The sequence below is a fragment of the Sminthopsis crassicaudata genome, chromosome 4, assembly GCF_048593235.1.
Source record: "Sminthopsis crassicaudata isolate SCR6 chromosome 4, ASM4859323v1, whole genome shotgun sequence".
Taxonomy (NCBI): Eukaryota; Metazoa; Chordata; class Mammalia; order Dasyuromorphia; family Dasyuridae; genus Sminthopsis; species Sminthopsis crassicaudata.
The window spans coordinates 105,075,557-105,102,621 of record NC_133620.1 but is presented as its reverse complement, the minus strand read 5'-3'; the positions used below and the strand labels follow the sequence as shown (position 1 = coordinate 105,102,621).

Sequence of the window (27,065 nt, the reverse complement as noted above, 5' to 3'; positions counted from 1 at the left end):
GCAATAGCTAATAGTAGTCTCAACAAAGGCAAGGAAACTAAAGTTGAAATGTCATGCGTGGGGAAGGGCTAGTGGGCCAGTTTACTTGGAAAATAAGAACGTGTGAAAGGGAGTAAGCAGAAAGCTTAGAAATGTAGGCAGAAATCAGACTGGACTGTGCCCTTCCCAAGCAGGCAGTCTATGCTTAATGGATGATATCTCTTCCTATCAAAAACTGCTTTCTGCTCTCAGGTCTCATCCAGCCTTTAGAATTGAAAGGATCTAATAAATGAATATTCTATTGACTAATGGTGGATGAACATCTCTCCAGGCTATTTGTATTTTTATAAGGGTCAATCCCTTTACTCAAAGAATGAATATCTAATGATGGACTTACAGGCATCAAAGACAGGCCTGAGTTGAGGAGATACTTTGGGGTGGAATTTGAAACTTCCCAGGCTCCCTTAAATCATGCTGCCTAAACGACCACCAACATGAAAGCCTCTCTCCCTCTCTCTACTATTGGGTTCCAGGAGCTGTCCTCATTTCCCTTCCAAATATAGCAACACCCCCTGAATGTCACCATCTTGTAGCCAACATGCCCGGGCAAGCAGAGAGCCATAAATATATGCATTGTGCATGCTGGCTTAGACATAGCTGGCAGGAATGTACAAATACACCTACAGGGCTAGAGAGATCAGATTCACATGTCCAACAAATGCAGGCTTGTAGAAAACAGAACCATTTTGGTGAGCCAATCCAATCTTAGGGACACATCCATTAGAGCTGGCATTTAAAGATTAGCCTTAAGATTTATTATAAAGCACTTTACTTATGTAATCTTAAATTTGATCCTCACCAGCTGTGATATAGATGCTATTATTGTTCCCATTTTAGAGATGAGAAAACTGAGCCTAAAAACATTCATCTCTCCCCATCCCCTAGTAGCTGGAGGACATTTTAGTCTATCTATGAGATCATAGAAACTAAGAATCAAGTCACTTATTTTTAAAGTAAGGAACCTGAGCCCCAGAGAGAAGTAACTATACAAACTCATGCAACTTATAAGTCATAAAACCATTATTTGAACCTGGATCCTTGGAGTACTAGTGCTTGTCCTCTATACCAAGTAATTTCTTCATCTTCTTTTATGTAGGGTGGGGTAGAACAAGATTCTGGAAGAGAAATGAATGGTTTCCCTTCCAAAGGAGGTTAGAATAAATTCAGTTCCATTCAGTTCCATTCAACAAAGATTTGCTAAGATCTAATGCATGCAAAAACATTATGCTAAGTGCTGGGAGATACGAAGATGAAACAGACTTGGTCCCTGAGCTACTAGCATGTAGAATCTAGTAGGGGGAATTCTACATATAAGTAAGAGTCAAACAAGATGGATTTCATGAGAAGCATGAACAAATTGCTGTGGGAGAAGGTTTTATGGAGATACTGAAGACACCTTTGATTCTCTTTCAGATTCGGGCAGATGGCCCTCCCCATGGAGGAGTTCAGTATGAAATGGTCTCCATTCTCAAAGATGGGAGTCCCATCCTCCGAGACATGGCCTTCTCCATTGACCAGCGCTACCTGTACGTCATGTCAGAGAGACAGGTGAGTGCTGAAATTTTCAGACTACCTAGAAACAATGACGGAAGCCCCTGTGCAGAGATGGTGGTTTGTTCATTAAGATCATTGGGCTTTACCACATTGAAATCCAGAGGGAAGACTGAGATCAGATTACTTGGATGGTGATATCATCAGTGCATGTCATGCATTCATGGTGCAGAAACGCCATCTATTTATGAATATCAGCAATTCCTCTGGAACGTCTACTATCAGAGAGGGGCATCAAGAGATTAACTGGCTTGGCTGTAGTCATAACTTAATATCTATCAGACAGGATTTGGCCCCTGGTCTTCCTGACTCCAAAATTGATTCTATTTCCAATATACTGGGCTTCATCTATGAATATCCCCATAATGAAGTAGCGATTCAAATGAGAGAAATATCTGGTGCACAGCCACATAGCTGTTCTGTAATAATTAGAACTGAAAGGCAAGTCCTTTGCCTACAAGCCTGGGGCTTTGTACACCCCACCACCTGGCTCTTCTCTCCTGTTCAGTTTTGATCTTTCAAAGGGAATTAGAGAGAGACATTTGGGGGCCAGCTACTTCCTGGATGCCTGCTGCCCCAGCCATAGCTCTGCGTCTCTGAATATGATAAACTGCCCCACAAGAACAGGCCAGACTGCACAGAGCATCTTGGTGTGATTAGGAGGTAGATTTATGACCTGTGGGCCAGCAGAGTCTGCTGCTCTAGGGAGCCAACAAGGTGTAAATAATCCAGACCTTGGTGCTTGGACCAATCTTGCAAGGGACCAACCCAAGCGAGGAATCAGGAGGGAGAGAAGAAATCTACATCTTAGCTCACACTTGCATAAAAACCCAGCCAGCTGTGAGAAGGTGAGGTCATGCCTGGGAGAGGGGGAGTCTGGGCTTATGCAGTCTTCTATGAGGCTTTAAGAAAATCTCATGGCACTAAATTTGTTCACAGGACCATAGATATAATAAAGATCTAGCATTTGAACAGGTTTGCAACTTGCTTTACAAGATTGTCTTATCTTGTCTTGAACAACAGTCTCAGGAGGTAGGCGCTATTATAATCTTCATTTTATTGAGGTAGACAGAGGTTAGTGACTTGCCCAGGATCACATAATCTAGTAAGAGTCTAAGACTGGATTTGAACTTAGGACCACACAGCTAGTTAGGATCTGAGAATGTATTTGAACCAATTCCAAATTCAGCACCCAGTTTCCTGAAATTAGATCTAGAGCTAAAATTAGAAGCAATTTCAGGATTGATCCAGTCCAATCTCCTCATCTTCTAGGTGGAAAATGAAACCCAGACAAATTTGGTGATTTATTTACCTGGGATCACACATGTAGTAAAAGTGGAATTTGAATCCAAGTCCTCTGACTTCAAAATCATTGCTCTTTCTACTGCATAATACTAGCCAACTATCTGTACTTCGGCTTCCCACATGTCCTGATGAAACATTCATATTCCCATTAGATGGTAAAGACTGGAATATCCTAGTTCTGACCTTCTATAACCAGGGAGAATCCAAATACAGAAAGAAAGAAAAAACTTTTATCATTTTTTAGCCAAATAGAGGGAAAACTTAGGAGAAGGAAAGGGGGAAAAGACTGGTCATAATTTTCTCAAGGTTCATATGTGACTGATGGTAAGGAAAGAAAAATTTTGTAAAATTAAATTAACTTTAAGAAAATAAAAAAAGGATCAATTCTGTCTTTCATTTAACCAACATTACTAGGCAACAGCTATTAAAGCAGCACAATATTAGGTAGTTTTGTTGGTTGGTTCAGTCACATCTGATTCTTTGTGAGTTTATTTGGAATTTTCTCGGCAAAGGCATTGGAGTGATTTGCCCATATTCTTCTCCAGCTATTTTTTTGAAGATGGGGAAACTGAGACAAAAAGGCTTGTGACTTGCCCAAGGTCACACAACTAGTAAGTGTCAGAGACAAGATTTGAACACAAGGAGATGAGTCTTCCTGACTCCAATGCTGATACTCTGTCCATTGTACCACCCAGCTGGCCCATAAGTACCATATGAGTATTTAAGAGAAGCAAATGCAAACATAGCTGTTCCAAGTAGGGCCCCAAAGTTTTAGAAGGGACTTAGGTTTTTAATGTTAATGGAAACCTTCAGTATCATTTTGCCCCTTCCCCCCCATTTTAGAGAGGAGGAAACTGAACCTCCAAAAAGTAAGGTAACTTGCTGCTGGTCCCTTAAATGGAGCTGCTTAAATGGAGAGCCATGCATTAAAACAAGGCTCTCTTGGTACTCAGCCCACTGTGTTTTTCCCCACACACCCTGTTGCTTCCCTTCAAGAGGACATTGTGATAAATCCAAGTCTAAATTTGGGGTCCCTGACAAGACATCAGAAGATGCCAGAAAAGAATTGTGGGTTGATTCTTAGTTGACGCTTCCAAACTGGCTCTGCCAACATTGCTGGTATCCTTCCATCTCTCCTGACTTGCCCTGAGCCATTAGAATGTCTCTAGCTCTCCTTCACTCCAGATATAGAGGACATGAATCAAGTGTAAATTGATGGGTGAGAAGGAGCAAGGGAGAACTAGATGGAGATGTGGTACATCCAGAGAATGGAGACGGAATTTTAACTTAAGCATTGCCTAGGAACAGACGGCACACACCATATGTGGAACACATGCAAACAGCATGAAAATCCACTTGGCTCCTCCTGTTCCTTTTATCACTTTCATGTGGCCCTTTCTCTGGAGGAGGACCAGTTCCAGGTGGATAGTGGCCCTGTGTACCCAAGCTTGCCAAACTTTACAGGTTCCGAATTTAGAGTCAGAGCTAATTTTTCTTGTAAGTGGATCATATCTATAGCATAATTTGAAAGCTACTGGGAAAGTCAGCCTATTCCCAAAATAATTCGCCTATGAACTTCTAAACCCAGAAATGATGAATTCCTTTCACTTTATTCTGGTTACTTTTAAAATATAAATACCCTTGGGAATGGTTTTACACACACACACACACACACACACACACACACACACACACACACACACATATACATACACTCATATATATTCATTCATTTCATAGCATTATAAATTTAGAACCTTAGAGGACAAAAATTCCAAGTGCCTCTTATTACAAATTAGTAAACTGAGGTTAAAAGAAAATTACTTGCCTAAGATCACATAGGAATTAGGTAGCAAAATCAGATCTTCTGATTCCAAATCTAGTGCTCTTTCCTCTATATCATTTAACAAACAGATACAAGATAGAGGCAGCTAAGTGGTACAATAGTATTTAGAGCACTTTACCTGGAAAAAACAAGACTCACATTCCTGAGTTCAAATCTGATCTCAGACATTTCCTAGCAGTGTGACCCTGGCCAAGTCACTTAATCATGTTTGCCTCCGTTTCCTCATCTGTAAAATGAGCTGGAGATGAAAATGGCAAACCAGTCCAGTATCTTTGCCCAGAAGAGTAGAATATAACTGAAACAACTGAGCAACAATATTTTTTAAAATGTACAAGATGTTATCTTAGGATGGGGGTATACAAAGTTTGTTTGTTTTTTAAAGACAAGCCCTATCTTCAAGGTCCGAAGGAGTAAATGTAACATGTTCAAAGATGAATATGATACAAGGCAAGAAATATGGACAATTTACTGTAAGCAAATTTGAGGAGCTCACTTCCAAATGGAAGGATCAGGAAAGGCAAGAGGAGAAGTTATAGTGATCTGTGCAGAGTGCTGGAGTGTTAGTCACAGAATGAGGTTGAGGCTGGGACAACATGCCTATGAGCTGGAGTCCTTTTAAAAGGCAGATAGAATGAGGAAGAAGTCCTTCATTAAACTATCAGCCAGCTCCATGTTGACTCGGTTAGGTGTTTTCTAAAGCATTGGGATATAGTGGATATAACTATAAAAAGACCTCTATTCAGATCTCACCTACTACTGCTACTGGTAACATCCTACCTTTAAGCCAGGTTTCATTTATCAAAGTTATCCTTCTTCACCCTTGGCCCCCAACTGTACTTTTATTCTCTTGACTCCCTGATCTCAATTGGCTATCAATAATAAACAATTTACCCTAACTAGCTATGTGATCCTCCAGGCCTCAGTTTTCTAATCTGTAAAAGGGGAATAATATGTATATTTTAATAAAGTCTCTTTCAATTCTAAATTCCTTTTGTTATAGTGAAAAGAATTCTGGACCTGAAATGAAGTGAGATCTGAGTTTAGATCCTAACTAATATATCTCAACTGTAAAACTTGGGGAATTTACCCTACCTGGATGGATCTCACTTTCCTATTCTTAAAGTTTGAATAATAATAATGCCGTTATGACTTATGTTGTCATCTTAAAGCGTCACATAACTATGTAAGCAATTATAATCCTTTGAAATGTTTGTGGGAAGATAGGAAACCCATTCCACTTGGGGAAGATGGGGTCAAAGGACCTACATGAAGGTTACTAATTTAACTTGTGAAGATGATGTGATAAGGATGAAGCAATCTAACTTCCCAGTCACTGGGTGCCTAAAGGGAGCTCCAAGTTTAGCAGGATCATTCATTCAGAGCCATGCCCTAGAACTGAGCTCTCCCGGGTGGAGAAACTACAAATTCAATACACAGAAATAACAGGAAATAGTATCCTATCCTTTAGCACCTCAACTCTTTCCCTGCTTACTACCTCAAAAAAAAAAAATCAGCAGGAAAAAAGTTGAAACAGAAGAGAAAGAAAAATAAGATTTTCCTAGAGTAACTAAAATAGCTGTAAAAATAATCATTGGCTCACTGGTTCACAACTTAAATATAGCAGCTAGCAGGCCCAAAGGTAATTCTATCTCCTCTGTCTCTATTTTCTATTTAATTTTCATGAGAATGAGTCTGGCTGAAGTCAGGGAAGGTAACTTATGGTGTGGTTCAGCCTTTCTTAGCCCTAGGATGTGGGCAAACAGAAAATAATAATGATAATAATAATTCACTTGTATATAGCATTTTGAAGTTTTATAAAACACTTTAGTCACAGTGGGTCTGTGAGGGTAGGCACTGAAAGAAGTATTATCCACATTTTATAGACTAGCAGACTGAGGCTTGAGAGGACAAATGACTTGTCTTGCTCAAGGTCTCACAGCTAACAAATGTAACAGCCACAATTCAAAACCAGGCCTTTTTCTGACTTGAAGCTTGGCATTCTGACAGGGGTCACTCAGTGAGTGAGGATGGAGCCCTAAGAAATGAAGAATGTAAACTTCTTGAGAATAAGAACTGGTTTTTGTTTTGACTTTTTTGTCCTAGGTGCCTGGCACAGGGTCTTAATACATAGTCAGATTAATACATGGATTAGAAGTTGCCATGAATGTTTTTGTCTTTAAATCTTTTTTTCTGGCTTGATTTATTTGTGGATGGATGGCTTTTGAAAATGGTTGGCAAACCATAGACTCATGAATTGGGCAGGAGATGGTAATAGATGAAATGAGAAAGACTCAATGAGCATAAAGACTTTTGAGCTTAAAATGGCCTTGTTTCCAGAAGTATTTGTCCTATCCCAGATTGCCTCAAATTGCAAATACCCTTTCATCTTTAACTGCATCTCTTCCTTCAGCTCTCCAGCTCTGAGTGCAATAACAGTTACAGAAAGACCATGGCCAGCCATGTCAGGAATCTAGATATAATGCCACAAAACTGACTGTAGATATATGTAAGGTGAAGAAGAGTTCCCTGTGCTAGGAGGAGCTGTTCCAGAGAGAGGAAGTTCCTAGAGGGATTTGCAGAGGAGCACCTCACCCTGGCACCTGAAAAGCTGTAAATTTTGTAGAAGCAGGTGCCCACTGATTTAATAAGGGGTCAAAATCAGGGATGAAAGCCCAAAACAGCTCAAGGCCCATCTGTTTGAGGCTGAGACATTGTGAGCACAGGGAACATCCCCAGAAAGCTGAGGCTCTCCGGGGAAATGCTGAAAAATACAAGGCAACTTTGTCTGACAGTTCTCCTGGAAAAACCTGTTTGGGGGTATATAAGGAATTATTAGAAAGGAGAGAATAATCAACATGATGAAGAAAGAGCATTGATGATATAAGGGATTCAGGGATCCTGGGCTCAATAGAGCCCTCAGCACTAACTGTGATCCCAAACAACCTATTTAAATTTTCTGAAATTCAGTTTTCTTGCCTATAAAAGCATCCTTCATATCAAGGACAAACTTACGTACCTTATACTTAAATACAATCACATCTCTCTTCCCAAAACGCTCCTACGGCTCCCTACTAGCTCCTGAGATAAATGCAGACTCAAAATTTCCACTTTCCAGTTTTCACTCAAAATGTTTCTCTCTATAGACTTTCTGCCGTAGCCAAATATATATACTCTCTGCCCCTCAGATGCTTCCTTCATTTTCTTACTTTTCTACCTTCATTCATGGTTTTCCTCATGTCAGCAATGCTTTCCTTTCCTCTTCACCCTTGCCTATTAAATTTCTATCTATCCTTCAAAGTCCCCATGCCTCCTCCTCCTGAGGATTCTTTCTGATCTCTATAGTCAGTATACATATGCACATATTATATATATACATATATATACATGCAATATATACATATATTATATATACATTATATATTATTTTGTACATGTATACATATATAGTATATGTATATATGTATGTGTATATATATATATATATATATATATATATATATATATATACACAGAGAGAGAGTGTGCTTAGAGGCATCCCCATACCCTGGACCAGGACTTCTTAAATATTTTCCACTGGGGACCCCTTTTCTCCCAAGAAATTTTTATGTGACCCCAGGTCACATATATAAAATAGGTTTATAAATCAAACATCTGCTGATGATAAATCATAATTTCATGGGCCCCAAAGATTCAATTACATGGTCCCATGTGGGATCTCAAACCAAAGTTTAAGAAGCTAGGCCTTGGACCACATATAATACTTGAGTTAAAACTCTCTTATGTAATTATTATATATTATGCCTATTAATGGAGGTAGCATATACCACCTATTGATATACATAAATATGTATATCTATGTATATATATGTGTGTGTGTATACGCACACACATATGCCCATAAGTTCTATGAGAGCAGGGTTCAGATTTTATTAACTGTATCTCCTGTTGTACCTAGCCCTGTCCTTACAGCCAATAGCTGCTTTACAAGTATTTGTTGGGTTGAATTGAATGGATTACCTTGGATAATCTCCGAAATCCTTTCCTGTTCTAAATGACTATGATATACATATATACATACACATATATGAATGTATATGTATGTATATATGTAGATTTGTACAAACACACACACACACACACACACACACAGTACCTGGAGGCATCTAGGAGTTCAATAAGTAGTATACAGAGTCTGGAATCAGAAAGACCTGAGTTCAAATCTAGTCTCTAACACTTATTCACTGTGTGATCCTAAGCTGGTCACTTAACCTTTGTTTGCCTAAATCCACTGGAGAGGGAAATGGCAAACTACTCCAGTATCTCATATCTCATAGTATGGTCCATGGGGTCATGAAGAGTTGATTTGACTAAATAACTGACAATAATAATATACAGTATACAGACTATATTTTCCCAAAGAGTTGAACAATAAGAAATGGATATAGACTACATATACATCAGTTAGACCAGAAGAAGCACTTACTGAATTATGAGCTGCTGGTGGCTGATGGAATCTGTACAATTTCTTTCTTTGAAAGAATTTTAAAGCCCTTATTATATGGAGCTAACATTGCAGGCTAGGGGCCTGGATAAAATAACCTCTGGAAGACTCTAAGATTCTGGGAAAGCTCTGATATGACAAGATATTTTAGAAATGGCACATTATGTAGGTCAGTATTTCAGCAAAGATGCAGACCTTATGTATTATCTCCTAGACCATGGAGCCAATGCAGAAAACAATTTCTATCCCTCTAATCAACTGTTTTGTAAGATTCTTAGTCCATGTGTACAGAGAAAAGGTCCAGAGAGAACAGAACATGGATGCTGCCTTGGGGATTCATTTTTCCCCCCATAGATCTACACTAATCCAGCATAGTCTTCTTTTTTCCCCCTTTGTTTTTCTTTTGAGTCAATTAAAAGTAATTTAGAAATGGATCTTAGTAAGAAGTGTCAAGTAGTTAGTGCCATTGGCCAACAAGTCAATGTTAATATACCATTAATGGACACAAGACAAATATGTTGGGGGTAGGAGAGAAAGGAAGGAATTGGGAACTAATTCCCCATCCATCTAATTGGCCAGGTGTACCATTGACAGGATGCCAGTCTCCTACCTAGATAGGCCATTCTCCTTAGAACCAGGAGCAATGAATCAACAGATGTTTGTAAAATTCAGTGCCGCCCAGACCTCCAGAGCCTAGTGGAAAGCAGACAACAGGTCCAATGAAAATCAGGCCATTGGCCAAGTGAAGACCAAACAGCAGGCCTAAAGGAAACCTAATATCCCATTTCCATCCAACTTGTCAGGGCCAACCACTCCCTAAGAAGGGATATAACTCACCACCAGGACTGGTGGGGAAAGATTGTGGGGATGGAAACAATTATCCTATTTTATACTTTAATTAGTTTAAATTAGCAATGGGAATAGAGGCATAAAATGATCCAGCGAAGGGTGAAATGGGGAAAAGGGAACCACAGGAGTCTCTTTCTTCTTGCCATTGGGATGGAACCATGGGACAGGTGGAGATATTGTCAATTTGGCCCTTGGCAGGCTACACAGGAATTGAAATGTCTAAGGGGAAATGACTACAAGGGATTCTCTCCACTGATCTCCTTTTCTCATTGTTATATCTTCCCAGAGAAACCTTAAAGAGTCTGTCTCCTTTCCCCTCAAAGGCCAGATGTTTTCTCCCACTTACAAATCCACTAGCTTGTCAGAGTGAGTTTCCAGGCGCCCCATCCCTAAACAATGACATGAATGGAGACAGACATGCGGAGTAGCCCACACCCTGACAATCACCCTCTCTCCTGCAGCCCCACTGCTCCATCCCTAAGGACCACTCAAAGGCCTCCAGCTTGGCTAGATGGCAGTGTGAGGCTGAGCCGCTCATAATCTGCTATTTATTTTAGAAATCCAGGAATGTGCCCAGCAGACTAAACAGTCCCAGTCCCCCTCAATGTGCATGAAAGCAACTTCAACCTGGTGCTGGACCCAGAGTCCAGCTCAGCAGCCAGCCTCAGGGAGAAGGCTGCTAAATCCTGATCAAACTCCAGGTTTGATTGGACATAAGATCCATCTTAAGAGGATTTCTAAAGGGATATTGCAACTCTTGGTCTTTCTGGGTAAAATGAGTCTAGAAATAGGAAAAATGAAGATTCTATTATCAGACAATTGGTGTCTAATAATCTTCCCCTGCCATTCCCACACCCACCATGCCATATATGGACCTGAGTTCTTTCTAACTATATCCTTATGCCTGCACAACAGAAGGATTTAGTAACCAAATTAAGATCGAGAACTTCCAAATTATTTGCTTTTTTTCCCTCCCAGATACCCTCACCTGTCCCATAATTCACTATATAACTCTGGGGATGATTTTCTTTACAGGACTTTCTCTTAAAAAAAAAAAAAAAACCTAGAAGGGGATGTATACATATAGAATCATAGGACTAAAATTGACAGGATTCTGAGAGACTGTTGAGATAATGAATTTCTCATCACTGCAAGAAATGACTACATGACCATTTGCCAAGGCTGTGGTTGAGACGATTCATGCTTTACATGAAATTTAAATTAGATGTTTCTGCATTTAATATATAGGAATTTAGATGTGAGGAAAATCAGTGAGCAGTTAAGCGTAATTACTCCTAGAGTGAAAAGAGTGACTTTTAAGTTGGTCACTGAATGATATTCAGGTAATAGGAGAAAATTAACCCAGAATATTGGACCTGACTAAGGATTCCTTACCAAAATTCTTTCCTAAGTAAGTCATTCTTGCTTCTCTTGGTGCTTGGTGATTGGCCAAGAAGAATCTTGAGCATCACAGCAGGTAGGGATGAACATAAAAAAAAAAAAAAACCCAGAAACAAATAGAAGAAAATAAAACAGAAACTAAAATAAAATAAAAATGGAAACAGAAAATAAAAAACCAAAACATAAATAAAATTTAAAAGATCATTAACCAATATTTTAAGCAGTCTCAAATAACATCAGCTATATATTTTACCCTCTTCTCTGGGGACCAAATCTTTCCTCATATTTCTTTATCATTATACAAATATCCAAACTCGAATTGTCATGGGTGCCTTGCCAGCTTCCCAATCCATTAGATCTGGCCAAAGGAAACAGACTACAATACTGGGCAACAAATACTGAATTAGGCTAAGACAGGGGGTGATAGTAAAAGTAGGATTAGGTAAGACAATTATGAGGTACACAGAACCACTTTAAACTCTTAAAGTGATAACTATTTCAGGAGTATGATATAATGGGGCTTAAAACCAAGAAACCTGAGTTCATATCTAGCTTATCTATTATTCACATTCATGTCCTACTTATAAGATGTGGGACTATGGGTAAATCATTCATTCAAGCCTCAGTTTTCTCCTCTGAGAAATGGGGATAATGATGCTTGCACTACCAATGTCAAAAAAGAAACTTCACTGTTTTCCCAAGAAAAACACTGTATACCATGATCTGTTTTCTGTAAGCTAAAGCCCTGTTTCATTACTCCAGAGACACATGTCCCTTTTCTATATGAGCATCTCACATCAAAATCTGGTTTCATCTAGACCTGACCCTAACGTTCTCAAAGAAGCTTAATTAGCTTTGGTGTTCGTTTCTGCTCTGCTAAAGCTGCCATTAGCCTCTAAAGTGTTTGCTCAAAGTAGGGCCTGGAAGGCGATTTCTGAGGGAACTGGGAACATTTTTTAGGGGGCTTTGAGGAGCTGAATCAGGAGATGGCTTCTCACTGCTTGGAAATCACTCACACAATGAAAGGCTGATTCAGAAGACCCTCTCCTGGGCAGATCCAATCTGGCATCATTGTTATTTTGACCCATTAGGCAGGCTCTAGCTTTCTTGCTGACCTTTACCTCCTGCAAACCTGCTATCACCCTGCCTTCCAGGAGATTGGCATTTTAACTGTGTACTGTCCAAGTAGAGAAAAAGGGAAATTATGGCCTGAAACTATTAGAAACAATTGACATCTTGGAGAAAATGTAGAATCCTGAAGGAGGCTGAGTGAAGATCTCTAGAGATTTTGGGATTGGGAAAGACTCTTCTTCTTCCTCTTCCTCCTACTCTTCTCTCCCTCAGTTCTGGATTGTATAAGAACTACCCTTATCAGCAAGGGGAGAGACAAAATGTCCTGTGGAGGCCCTTGCCTACTTAAGAATCAGCTCTAGACCTAGAAGTAAGTCCAGAGGAATCTAAGTTAACCCCCTCATTTTCCAGATGACTTGGGTCACTTGTCCAAGGACAAACAGATAATAAAAATTAATCCCGGTCTCTTTAGTTCCAGAGCCAACATTCTTTCCACCCGGTTCTGCTGCTCTTGGAGAGTCGGTTTCTCAGAAACATCCAAAGTGATGATAAGATGAATCCTTCTTAGAAATTTACTGCCCAGCAGCAGTAGCAGCAGAGGGCCCTGACCTGAGACCAAAAAACTGACTACTTCTCTTCCTCATCGTGGGGCTTCAAATTTGGCTTGAGTAAACTCTGTAGTGTTGGTCTTAGGTCTAAAAGGAGAATGGCTTTCCAAGGACAATATGTTTGTTGCCCCAGTATTGGAGGTCTGTTACCTCTGGCCAGATCTAATGGATTGGGAAACTGGCAGAGCACCCAAAGAATGGGGGGACAAGGAGGGGGAGGAAGGGAACAAAGTGGAGGAGACGAGATGAAGGCGGCAGCTCTTCCAGATGTCTTCTGTTCATTTATTTTGACATCTCAGTCCATTATTTTGGTTCTGCACATTTGTTTAGTCCAAGCGATAACGCTTCCCAGGACGCAGGCAGAGCGTGCCGGGGTGTATTTTTACAAGAGGAATGAAGCTTCAGTAACATGAGACCTCCCTGCAGCTTGGGCCAGGGAGGCCTTGGCCGAGTCCCAAGGGAGTTGTGGAGGGGGGAACCTAGTGGGGAGAGTTGTGGGGGAGGGGTAAATTCAGGGAAAGGGGGCTGAGCCAAAGAGTCTTTTGGAGGGAATTACAGAGTTTTTGGATTAGGGAAGTGAGGATAAGGGACTTTCGGCTATACTTTGTTTTACAATGCGTCACTTTCAATAGGATTCTTGGCTTCACATGTGTTTCTGGTTAAGGACGTGGGAACGTAGTCTGCTTTTGGAGCTGTCCCGGTATCTAAGTCTTTCCCTCTTTGGGGAGAGGCTGATTCCTGGGAGAGAGGAAAGGGAGATCCCATCAGGTAGGGTTCTTCACTCAGTGATTATCCCTTGGCTCTGATTTCCTTTTTTTTTTTTTCCTCCTTTCCTTCCCCCACCCCCATATACTCCCTATATCCCGGGAAAGAAAAACTGGCACACAGCAAAGTCATCCACTTGCTATTAATATTCTCATCAGAGCTTTTTTTTTAATTTAATAAATATTTTCGTGAGAGGGAAGAGAAACGCAAACTCACCCTATTCATCAGTTGCCTGGCTTGATGCTTTCCAGAGAGAACAGTTTCCAGCCTCCTATTTTAAAGTCTTTCACTTTCGAAAGAGATGATTGAACACAAAGCCCAAACTTGGGGGGTGGGGAGGAGATTGCTGCCAAAAAAAAAAAACCTCATCTCTGTTAGCGGGCAGAGGACTGGAGTCTGGTTCCCTAATCCTCAGAAAGCAGTTTGATCTCTTTTTCTCTGCTGGTGCTGAAGGCCAGCAATCCAAATACCTGAATTTAGGACTGAGAAATGAGAATTCATAATATCTTAGATCTTGAAGGAGCCTTAAAAATCATATAATTCAGACAGGCAACAAGCATTTATTAAGCACTTACTATGTGCCAGGTACTGTACTAAGCCCTGGGGATAGAAATATCAGAAAAAGAAAGATGGTTTCTATCCTAAAGGAGATTACATCCTAATGGGATATAACAATGGATAAAAAGAAGCTCAAAAGGTAAGGGAGGAAGTAAGGGAGAGCAGAGGAAGGGATCTATTAAGGGACAAGATGTCATGACTTAGAGAGTCAGAAGCAGAGCTGAGAAGGGAATTAAATATGGTTGGCCTGGCCCATCTCCAAAATGGAAGACTCAAAAGGAATGGGCCGATGATAAAAGGGGACCGACCGTGGGATGTCACAGACTAAGAAGGTGGCTGAGTTGTGATAACAAAATCTTGAGAGAGTCAGAAACATAACTGGAAGGGACCTGTCACAAAAACCTCAAAAGGAACTCAACAATGGGAGAACGGGTCTAAAGTGGTTGAAGGATGTTCTAAGGAAGGATGCTATGGTGGCAAAGTCAAGAAAGAATCAAAAGCCAAATGGAATCCTGGACTGAAAGAGTATGTAGAAGGACAAAGCATATTTGACTTACCCTCACTCAGGTTACCAAAAGATGAATTTTACAGACAAGAAAACTGAGGTCCAGAAAGAGTCAAAAGTTATCTCGCTAGTTGCAGAGTAAGTTCCAGAACCCACAACATTAATTTTTCCTCTCCAATAGGACTGAGTCTTTATTCAATCATATTAGGAAAAAGCTAAAGTGTTTGGGAACTAGGATAAAAAATCTTTACATGAGGCTTGATGAGGTAATGGATGTAAAGAACTTTGCAAACCTTAATGTACTATATAAATGCCAGTTATTATTATTTATTATTATTATTATTAGCCTCCAGTCATTAGACTTCTAGTCTGGGAATGACTTCATTTCCTGTGCCTTGTACCCCATTCCTGCTTAGCTCAAGCAATGTTTATAAAACAATATAGAGGTGTGCTCTATGTTTAACATATTAAAATGTTTAATCACCAGGCTCTCAGAAAAATACAAACTATGCACACACTTTAAAGTTTAATCTGCATCATTAACACTTTCTTTAGTCTAGACGATCAACAATTTTGTTGTTGTTCAGTCGCGTCTGACTCCTTATGACCCCATCTGGGGTTTTCTTGGCAAATAGTTTGCCATTTCCTTTTCTAGCTTCTTTTGCAGTGAGGAAACTGAGGCAAACAGCGTTAAGTGATATACCCAGGATTTCCCAGCTAGTAAGTGTCTAAAGCCAGGTTTGAATTCAGGATGATGAATCTTCCTGGTTCCAAGCCCTGCGCTCTATCCATTTCACTACCCGGAATGAAACTCTACTTTGTAGTGATCATCTGTTTCTGAGATATAAATGATTACACTGATAATTTAACAAGAGGCTTTCACAAGCTGATTAGAGCTGGCTCCAGAATACTCCTGCTTTCTAATTATCTTTCCAAAAGGAGATTAAGATGCATTGACAACTGGGTTTTGCATATCACGGGTATGTACATATAAACATAGGATTAGACTGGAGTCATGGAATGGTAGAGCTAGAAAAAGCCTTAATCATTCAATAAGCATTTATTAAGTGCTTACTATGGAACAGACTCTGGGCTAAGATCTGGCATACAAAGAAAATAAAAACAGTTCTTGCCCTCAAGGAGGTGACTTTCTGTTAGGGGAGAGAACATGTAAACAATAACCAGACGGGAAGGACTCTCAGAGATAATTCACTAAAAGTTGGAGGAAGGACTGAGAGGGGTCTCCCTCAAAAGGTGGGATTTGAGCTGAATCTTGAAGGAAGCTAGGAAAGTGTAGTGATGAAGGAGAGCCCATCAGGACAGCCAGTGATGAAGTGTCCTCTCTGAGGGACATCACAAGAGCCAGTGCTGATAAATCATTGAGTACATAAACTGTAAGGAGACTGGAAAGGGCCAAGTGGCTCTGAAAGCCAATCCAGGGTTTAAAATTACAAGATTGCAGGGCTAGTAAGTGTCAGGATTAGAACTCAGGTCCTCTGACTCCCAGTCCAGTGCTTTCTCCCAATCCACATGAGCTGGGCCAAGAAGAACAAAGCCCTTCCTGAAACTTTCCTGCCCTACATTAAGTAACTTATTCAACTCAACATCCGAGGGAATGAAGAGCCAGCACAACATTGTGCAGTGGGGTCAAACTCAACTAGAAATAGGGGTCACTAAAACAAGGAGATCCACTGGCCACATCTGGAACATTATCTATATTCTATTGTATTTTTGTTCATTTTGTTAAATATTTCCCAATTACATTTTAATCTGGTTCCATGTATTTGGGCACTACAAGAAGTGAGCATTTTGGAATTTTATTTTCTTTCTCATTTTTTTTTTCTTATTGATCTGATTCTTCTTGTGCAGCAAGATAATTGTATAAATACGTATGTCTATGTTGGATTTACATATATTTTTACTGTGTTTAACATATATTGGATTACTTGCCATCTAGGAGAGCAGGTGGGGGGAAGAAAGGGGAATTGGAACACAGGTTTTGCAAGGATCAATGGTGAAAAATTATTGTTGCATATGTTTTGAAAATAAAAAAGCTTCAATAAAAAAAAGAAATGAGCATTTGACATCCCTGATATTGTGAGCAGGTTACTAGATTTGCAGTCAAGAAGACCTGGGTTCAAATGCTGTCTGAGATATTTACCAATGATCCCAAGCAAGTCATTTAACCTCTCTGTGCCTCAGTTTCTCAATTGTAAAATGAGGGTTTCAAATCAAATAGCTTGTAAGATCTCTTCTAGTTTTAAGTCTATAGTTCTCAGTCATAGGTGTAGAGTAACTCAAATATTCCTCATCCTTCTACATGCCCTTTCAGTCCAGGATTCCATGCCTGTGCCTTGATTAACCAGGTAGGATGAGGGTCTGCACATTTATGTGTCCTACCCGCCCTGATCTCTCAAGATTTGGTCATCAAGTCCACATTACCTTTGCTACCATGAAGAATATGACATCCTACCTTTTATGGCTTCACTCAGAATCCCTGTTCTTCATTATAGACAATCAAGACATAAACTCCTTTCCCTGACTCCCATTCCATCCTCCCTCCTCCCTCATAGCCACCCTATCAGATCCAGTCCATTGTGCCCTTAGGAATCCCCGTTCAGTTGTGAACAAAGCTTCCAGTATATTCAGCCTGTGTTCTCCCTCCCATATATTTTCTTATATGTGTTCATGGGGCTCCTCCCCTCCCCCAATCCTCCCTCTGGAGCATAAGCTCCTTGAGAGTAGGGATTGTTTTGTTTTGTCTTTGGGTCCCCAGAGCCTAGTGCTCTGCACATGACTAGACACCTAATAAATGAGTGTTAAATTAAACTAAATTTCCTTCATGGCACTCTACCTTTCTGTAATGAGACTATTTTATTTCCATTTCTCAGGTGGCACACTAACATTCCTTGCTGCTATGGTTATAACAAACTGTATTAAATTTAAAATTCTATACAACAGATGTGTCCATAACTGCAAGTCAATCTATTCATTGACTATGTACAGAGCATTGTATTGGGGATAGATAGATAAGACTTGGGAGCAACCCTGGTGGCTCTTACAAAAGGGGATACAACAACATATGCACAAATAATGAGACTATGAAACATATTGTGGAAAGTACATAAAAATCCAAAGTGGTGTCTGAGTTTGGAACAGATAGAGATCTCTCCTCATCAGGTGCATTGTGGGATTTAAAGCTGGGAAAGACCGTCTGGCCCTATTTCCCTCTTAAGAATTCTACCTCCCTTTCAGGCTCAGGTTCTCTAGGCCTTCCCTGAATATCCCACCCATCCAGTTGTTATATGGCTCCTGCCCTTCCCAAGGACTTTGTATTTATCTGGTATTTGCTTATCTAAATTTATGTTGTTTCCCACCAGTAGAGTTTAAAGCTCCTCACAGGCAGGAATTGTTTTCATTTTTACCTTTGTATTCATGCTGCCCATTTACAGTGTCTCACACACAGTAGATGCTTAATAAATTCTTGTTGAATTGAATTTAACTGAAGTAAGTTGTTCAAGGTCATACTTAAGCAGAGCCAGGAACTAGAATTCCAAATACAGTGTTCTTGCCACCAGGCCAAGTGGTAGTCATCAGAGAAGGGTAATTAATTTGCAATCAATCTATTATTAAAGTGTGCAGTAATCCATTTATGTAACTTGCCCCGTGATCTTTAGATTTACATGGATTTTGCATATATTATCTTATTGGATCCTTACAACAATACAGTGAAGGAGATATTGCAAGAATCATGGTGATAGCCCAAATGACATTGTCATGACAATTTTCAAATGAGAATTTCTTTGCAATGGCATTGCTTACAGGGGATAGAATGTTGGGCTTGTAGTGAGAAAGATCTGAATGCAAATCCTTCATCAGATTTTTCCTCGATGTATAAATCTTATTGTATCTGTGCCTTCATTTCCTCATTTGCATAATGGGGGAATTGGACTCGATGTCATAAATTCCAATACAAAAAAATTTATACCTAGCTAGAGCCTGTGGTTGTACTCTGTGGTCTGGTGAAAATTTGGTCTCTATCCTGCAACATGGCTTGGGTTCTATTTTGACCAATTCTTAAAGGTCTCAATTACTGCGTTTGTTCTATGAGAATCATTAGTATAACTCTTAGAGTAATGGCATAGAGGCCAGTGCAAAGAAAAGTCGATCCCAATATGATCTCTAAAATCCTTCCCAGATCAACTGGCTTATTTTTATCAACGTATGCTTCAATTCTAAAGATGGGTGAGTTAAATACGACTAGCTGGTGCAATATGGAGTCAGGAAGACCTAAATTCAAATCCAACTTCAGACACCAATAATATGTCACTTAACCTCTGCCTCAGTTTCCTCGTCAGGAAAATAGAGGATTATATAGCACCAGCCATACAGGGCTGTAGTAAGGATCAAATGAGATAACATAGGTACTTTGCAAAACTTTTAAGCCCTATAGAAATCATAGCTAATTTTTGTTTCCCCTTGATAAGGGCACATCCTTCAACAATGAATGCATCTTCACACCTTAGTAGAAAGTCTTTATATCAGTTGCTGAGACCAAAAAGATCTATTATTTGGCTGTTAGCCTCTGGTGATGGGGCTCTCAAAACTTCCCTAGGGACCTTGGAAGGTAAACACACAATTCTTTCCAGATTGGTCAGACCTGCTGGAGCTTGCACTTCCTGGCTGAGGCTCTGAGAAGCCAGTCTAAGTTCCATGCCAAAATGAGATCTGAGAAGAGAACTTAAGTTATTAAATATGTGGAGGGTTTTCACAAGGGGTTGGTTGATTGGTTGTTGTCCTTTGTTCTCAAAGAGGACCAAAATGACATCACTGTGTTAGGTTTGAGTTACAGAATATCCAATTGTAGCTGATCAGATCAATATGAGTCTGGAATGCTCTACCACAGGTCGGACATAAATAGTCCCTATGAACATTTGGAGTGGATTCTCTAAATTTGCACATTTTGGCTTTTTTTTTTTTTTTTTTTTTTTTTGAGCTATTTCAAATTTGCTTTGGTCATAGAGCACAGTGCCTTCTATGATGCAGGCACATCATGCTGGGCAGTCCTGTGTTAGTGACTCTCATTCATACAATCAGTTCCAAAGTTTTTAAAAGACACCTTGAATATCCTTGTCTGTCTTTTTCTGACCACCTTGTGAGTGTTTTCTCTGTGTGAGTTCTCCATAAAATAGTCTTTTAGGCAAGCACATGTTCGGCATTTGAATAATTTGGCCAGTCCTTTGGAGTTGCGTTCTCTGCAGTGTAGTTTGAATGATTGGCAGTTTAGTGTCTGGTATCTTATCCTTCCAGGTGATCTTCAGAATCTTCCTAAAACAATTCAAATGGAAGCGTTTCAATTTCTTGGCATAGAGCTGGTATATTGCCCAGGTTACAACAATGAGGTCAGCACAATGGGTTGGTTGACCTTCAACTTGGTAGCCAGTCTCTTCTCTCTCACACCTTCCTTTAGAGCTTCCCAAACACTGAGCTAGCTCTGGCAATGTGAGCATCAACCTCATTATCAATCTGTAATCCCTGGAAAGTATACTGCCAAGCTAAATGAACTTATCACAGGATTCAAAACTTCTCCTTTTGTAGGAACTACCATTTCCATGTATGGATGATGTGGTGCCGGCTGTGTTTTCTTGGTGTTAATTATTAGACCAAAATTAGCACAAGAAGCAGAGAATCAATCCATATTTTGTTGCATGACAGCTGAATTGAGAATCATCTGTGAACAAAAAATCATGCACCAACACTCCCTCCACTTTAGTCTTGGGATATAGCCTTTTCAAGTTAAATAACTTACTACTGGTACTATAGTGGACCTTGATGCCATGTAGATCCTCACTGAAAGCATTTGACAACATGATTGAACATACCATGCCAAAAAGCATGGGAGCAAACATACAGCCTTGTTTCACTCCATTGGTGACTGGGAAAGCACCAGAGCTTGTCCATTATCCAAAACCTAGGGAAGCATGCTGTCATGAAACTGATGTACAATATTTATGAACTTCCCCAGGCAACCAAATTTTGACATCATTTTTCCTGACTGACTCCTGACTGACAGTATCAAAGGCCCTGGTGAGATCAACAAACATTGTATACAGATCTCTGTTCTGCTCCTGGCATTTCTCCGGAAATTGTCAGGCAGCAGACACCATTGTCAACCATTCCTGAGCCCTTCCTGAAGCCACACTGACTCTCAGGAGTCTTCCAAGTGAAGAAGTAGCCCGTTAAGGAGGACTCTGACAAGAATCTTGTCAGCAGTAACTAAGAGAAAGACACTTCCCCCTTATTCCCACCATGATTGTCACAGGACCATCTATTGTCTTTTACCTTTATAGAGACAGATGATGAAGGCATAGAATTCTTGGGGAATAACCTTCTCTTGCCATATAACCTGAAAAATTTCAGTCAGCTTTTGTATGAGCAATGGACCCCTCATCTTATAAATCTCAGCTGCAATAGAGAGGAGCTTCACAGGAGACAAGCTTAATGTCATTCAAAACCTCTTCATTAGGAATTTGTCTAGAGAGGGATTGACTTCAGCCTGAAGTAAACAGCTAGTGGCTTTAGCTTTGATTGATGATGGTTTGTTGAGAACACTTCGAAAGTGTTCAGTCCATCTCTCCAGGATCATGTCCTCACACTAATCAATTCGGTTTTATCAGTACTGAGTAGTTGAGAAGCACCATAGGTCTTTGGCCCATAAATAACCTTCAAAGCATTATAAAAGCATGTTGGAATGTTGCTATTTCATCTGCCTTCTTGTTGAGCCTAGAATCCTACATTTCTCCAAGCTTTGCTTGTACCTTACTTTTTTTTTTTAATTATAGCTTTTTATTTACAAGATATATGCATGGGTAATTTTTCAGCATTGACAATTTCAAAAACTTTTGTTCCAACTTTTCCCCTCTTTCTCCCCACCCCTTCCCCTTGATGGCAGGTTGACCAATACATGTTAAATATGTTAAAGTATAAGTTAAATACAATATATGTATACTTGTCCATACAGTTATTTTGCTATTGTACCTTACTTTTGATGGAATTAGAGATAGATGAATTATCCTTCTGGTAAACCTTGTGGAGTTCTCATTTTTCATTTAGCAGATTCTGAATTTCCCCATCATTTCCATCAAATCAGTCTTGATGTTTGCAAGTGTTCTAACACGGATGAGCAAATGAAGCATTGTACACCAAATCTCTGAAAATTACCCACTTCTTTTCTGCTCCACTGCTGCCAACCATATGTCAGTTCAGCTTAACTTCCAATTTAGCAACAAAGTGTTTTTGATCAGAGAAGCACTAATCTGTTGAAATTAAGTGTTTTGGTGTTCATTTTGCCTCAGGGCCACCACTTTTGTTCAATGATATCAACGAGGATAAGTCCATAATCAGTCCAGCACTTTTCCTCACACATTGCCTTGGTCACTCTCACATCATGTTTGTCTCTTCTCTTTACAATCACATGGTCTATTAAATGCTAATGTTTGTTGTGAGGGAACATCCTGGAAGTTTTATTGTATTTAAATAGATGGAAGACAGTGTTGGTGATGAGAAGATCGAGAGATGCACAAGTTTTCAGTAGTTAGTGACTATTGCTGTTGATCTTTCCAAGTCCATTCCTCCCAAGAACTCCCTGCCATGTCTGATAATCTCAGCCTACTATATCATTAAAGTCATTATAAACTATAAACTTGTCTTCTTTTAGCACATTGATGATAAGGGTCTCCAAGTTTTCATAAAATTTTTCTTTGACTTCATCAGGGTTTGTCCTTATAAGAGCACAGCTAAGGATGATGGTGGCCTGATGTTTTCCTGCAAGTAACAGTTACATTGTCATGAGCCTGTCATTTACTTCTTTTGATAGATATATAAGCTTTATTGATTGGTTTAGTTTTAAATGCAAAATTTACACCACTTCACCATGTTCCCTTCATTGCAGCCACTCTAGAAAACCATGTATCTAGCTCCAACTTCAGTAAGTTGGTCTTCATTTGCCAATTTTACTCATGGTTGCTATTTAGATGTAATACCTGTTGAATTCTCTTAGACTAGAGCTGTCCATCTTTTAAATCTAATGGATTTTGTGTTGTATATAATAAGTGTGTGCACATTCCATGTATTGATAGTGAGTAGAATCATCTTTGTAGAAGTTTTTCTACATTTTTTTTTTATTTCAACCATAGGGTAGGATCCCTGCCTGACAAAGTAATCAGGTCAGGATTGTGTAAGCACATGATTTTAAGCCACTTTTTCTAGCCCCTTCCTCACACATGGAGGTGAGCAATGAGATTGTTAAAAAGCTGCTTAGACACCCAGAGAGCTGCCAAATCCCAGTACTGCTTGCAGTGAGGATATGACCCATGGCCTGGGCTGCCTGTGTGCAGGGTTGTCACTACAGCTCCCAGTGTATCCACACCTGTTGCTTTATCAATTGCCTGTCACCACAGGACTTTGAAATAGATAGAAATAATAAAATGGTATGGGTGATGTCTTTTGGTTCATGTGTAAATTGAATTTAAGATAGGCAGAGCTGCCTTATTCCCTAAGATCTTATTCCTTCTTCCACAATTGTCACAGTAAGGACAGGCAGGCCTAGGATGCAGTGATTGACCCTGGTATTCTCTATGTCTAATCAAGCTCTAAGCACTCCACAGTGTCTGTTTCAGCTGCTTTTGTGGCTTTTGGAACAAATTATTCTCATTTGCCTATTTCACTAAAGGAAGTCTTTAAATACTTAAGGTAGGAATTCCCCTAAGTCATTGATGGGTTTGAGACCCCTCAGTTCCTCTCAACCTAGTTTAGCCCATCTGCCAAAATGGTTTACTAGGATGTAGCCATAGTGCCTGCTACAGTTTTTTGAAGCCGTAAATGAGAATTAGATGGATCAAGTAGATACCAAAAGTAGAAAGCAATCCTGAGAAGGGCTAAGCAGCCCTCACACCGGAAATACTAGTCCTCCCTCAGCACTCCTATACTCCAAGGGATGGTTGTTCTCATAGCTATGAAATATTGAACAAGAGGAGAACATGGGATTCCACAAAATCAAAAAGAAGTTTCAGATGAACAAGCAGGGCTTCCTAATTGCATGATCTTGGACAAATCATAATTGTTTTCAGTTGTCTTATGATCGTATTACAACTTGTATTGTAGATATCTGTATTCATGACTTCCGGCAAAATTACATGAAAGGAGGAACTAAGTCCTTCCCTCTTCATATTCCCTGTACCCAGCATGATGCTTCAGAGAGAGGAGACTCATAATAAAGGCTATTCAATCTGTAAAATGAGAAAGTTAGTTGGGACTAGCTGGTCTCTAAAATACCTTCCAGCTATAAGTCTATTTGGGACTAGCTGGTCTCTAAAATACCTTCCAGCTATAAGTCTATTTGGGGATTCAAAGATAAAAATTAAACAGTTACTGCCTCAAGGAATTTATATTCTACTGGAAGAAGTAATATATACACCTAAACAAGTCTGTATAGGATATATACAAAGGAACTTATATTCTATTAGAGGAGACTATATATATATATATATATATATATATATATATATATATATATATGTATGTGTGTGTGTGTGTGTGTGTGTGTGTGTGTGTGTGTGTGTGTGTGTGTGTGTGTGTAGGATATATACAAAATGTTCGATAATAATTTAAGGAAGGTGTGTGTACAGAGGGATCTCAGTATGGCCAAAATGTGAGCCAGCTACTCCACCAATAGTCATTGAATTTATATAATGACTTCAATTACTATCTATGTGATGTGGGTAACTTTATTATAGAAATAGGTGCTTCCCTTGGGGAGCTTAAAGTCTAATAGTGAGGATAAAAGAATCAATAGCTGTTACATATCTTTCAGTTTTGTACCTGATTTTACAGACCAATTGATATTATTGTTCAGTTGTCTTCAGGTGTGTCCAACTCTTCATGATGCCATTTTGAGGTTTTCTTGGCACAAGTCCTGGAGTGGTTTGCCATTTCTTTCTCCAATTCATTTTACAGATGAGAAAACTGAGGCAAAGAAGGTTAAGAGACTTTTCCAAGATCACATAGCTACTAAGTATCTAAGGCTAAATTTGAACTCAGGAAAATGGGTCTTTTTGACTCCATACCTAATACCCTATTCACTATACCATCTAGCTGTTCTTTTTAGATCAGAGGGGTCCTCTTAACTTTTTTATTATATCTTTTCAGAAATCCTATATAATTTTGAGGAATGGATGCAAGGAAAACATATGAGTAGGGAAGAGTCAAGTATTTGCAAACAATTAGCACAATGGAATCTTGTGTTCTCTCCATTTTTTCAGTTAACCATATGATAGTAAAGATTCTGCCTCCTTAAGGATACTGCCTGTGTAAGCCTGCCTGTTGCATTCTAATGCATTCATCAAAATGCCCTCAATGTATGTGTAAATCATTCCCACGAATGTTTCTTGCTTTTAAATGATCAAATGAGATAACGTATGTAAAATGCTTTGCAGATTTTAAAGTACTATATAAATGCTATAATCATCATCATCATCATCATCATCATCATCATCATCATCATCATCATCATTATCAGATGCTAAATCAGAAACATACCTTCGCAAAATGATAAATGTTTCCCAATGGGAATTGTGGGTCAATTTATGTTGGCCAGTTGGAGAATGAGTTGAACAACATTTACTGAACTTCTTTTGTTGTTTCTCCATTTCTACCACACAATCTAGCACTTAATTATAAATTGTAACATGCCCTCCTGGCAGTTACAATTATTAGTCTGCCCTAGGCCCAACAGAGTACCTTTGACCACTGACCTTTGCAGTGTCAACTCTACCCGGTTCGCCTCTTCTGAGGCCTTCAAAGGTCTCTGGCCACGATCTCTGGAATCTATAGTTTAATAACTGGTAGCACGCTCAAGAACAGCCACATATAATCTTAAAAGCCTTTATTATACCTACTCACATAATGCCCTGACTTGTCAGCTCCCTAGTGAACATCTGGTCTGAAGACCCACGTGTTCTCTACCAAACTCCTTACCTCTCAGCTCTCCATCAGCTTGGCTTGGCTACCCCAGGTTAGGGAGCCAGGTTAAAGAGAGCGACTGCTGTCTGCAGTGGGCTTATAAAGGGCCTGTGAGGTCACACACACAGCCAACCAGCGAGAGAGCCGTCACCCATTACGAAGCTATCTCAATGTGGACAGGATCCCACCCACAGGGCAGTCCTATATCCACAGAGATTACTTCTGGGCCACTCAAATCTCCTGTTGTGCTGTGGTGCCGCCCATTTAAAGGGCCCTTACAATTCCCTTCTCTTATTTTGCGGGAACCACATCCTTACAATAAATGTTTTTATTGTTCTCTGGTTTTTGCTTTAATTCTTGCTCTTGTTTCCCCAACTAGAAGGCGAGCTTTTTGAGTGAAGGAATCATGTTTTTCCCTTCACTTTCACCCACAGAACCCAACTCAGTATTGGATAAATGATAGACATTCAAGTAGACGATCAAATAGTATTAAATGTGAATGTGGGAAGTTTTCTGTAGAATGGGTATTTTGGCATATGATTTAAAAGAGAATAAATGTCATATGATAGGCAGGAGAAAGGTTTATGGTTCACAAGGTTTTATTGTTTCCCTCTTTGTTAACTAAGTTGTACAGAGTTCTATGGAGAATATAAAAACAAATAATAAAAATGTCCTCAAGGAATTTGCCATCTGATGGAAAAACAAATTTCATATACAAATAATTGCAATGTGAAGTGGTATGTGATAAGAATCATATAGAGGAGCTATGAAGTGCATCTTATAGAAGATCAAAAAAGGGAAAAATTAGTTCTGACCGTGGTGATCAGGGAAGCCTTCATAAGAGAAGTGACATTTATGCTGGACCTCTAAAGATGAGTAAGATTTAATGTATCTCCAGTGGTTAGCCAATTCCTGGCACATAACAATTATTTAATAAATACTTGTTGAATGATTGATGTAGGGAAGTCATTCCAAGAGCTGAAAATAGAATGAATAAAGACAAGAAAGCAGGAAGGAACAAAATCTCAGAAAAGGCAGTTGGGTTGG

General features: G+C 39.5%; 1 protein-coding gene across 1 annotated transcript in view; it reads left to right on the top strand.

Moving 5' to 3' along the window:
- Window positions 1-27,065, top strand: part of PLXNA2 (plexin A2) — a 313,540-nt gene that overhangs the window by 138,201 nt on the left and 148,274 nt on the right. The window contains exon 4 of the mRNA XM_074309060.1: window positions 1,453-1,587. Within this exon, the coding sequence (XP_074165161.1) occupies window positions 1,453-1,587 (135 nt within the window). The remainder of the gene's footprint in view (window positions 1-1,452; window positions 1,588-27,065) is intronic.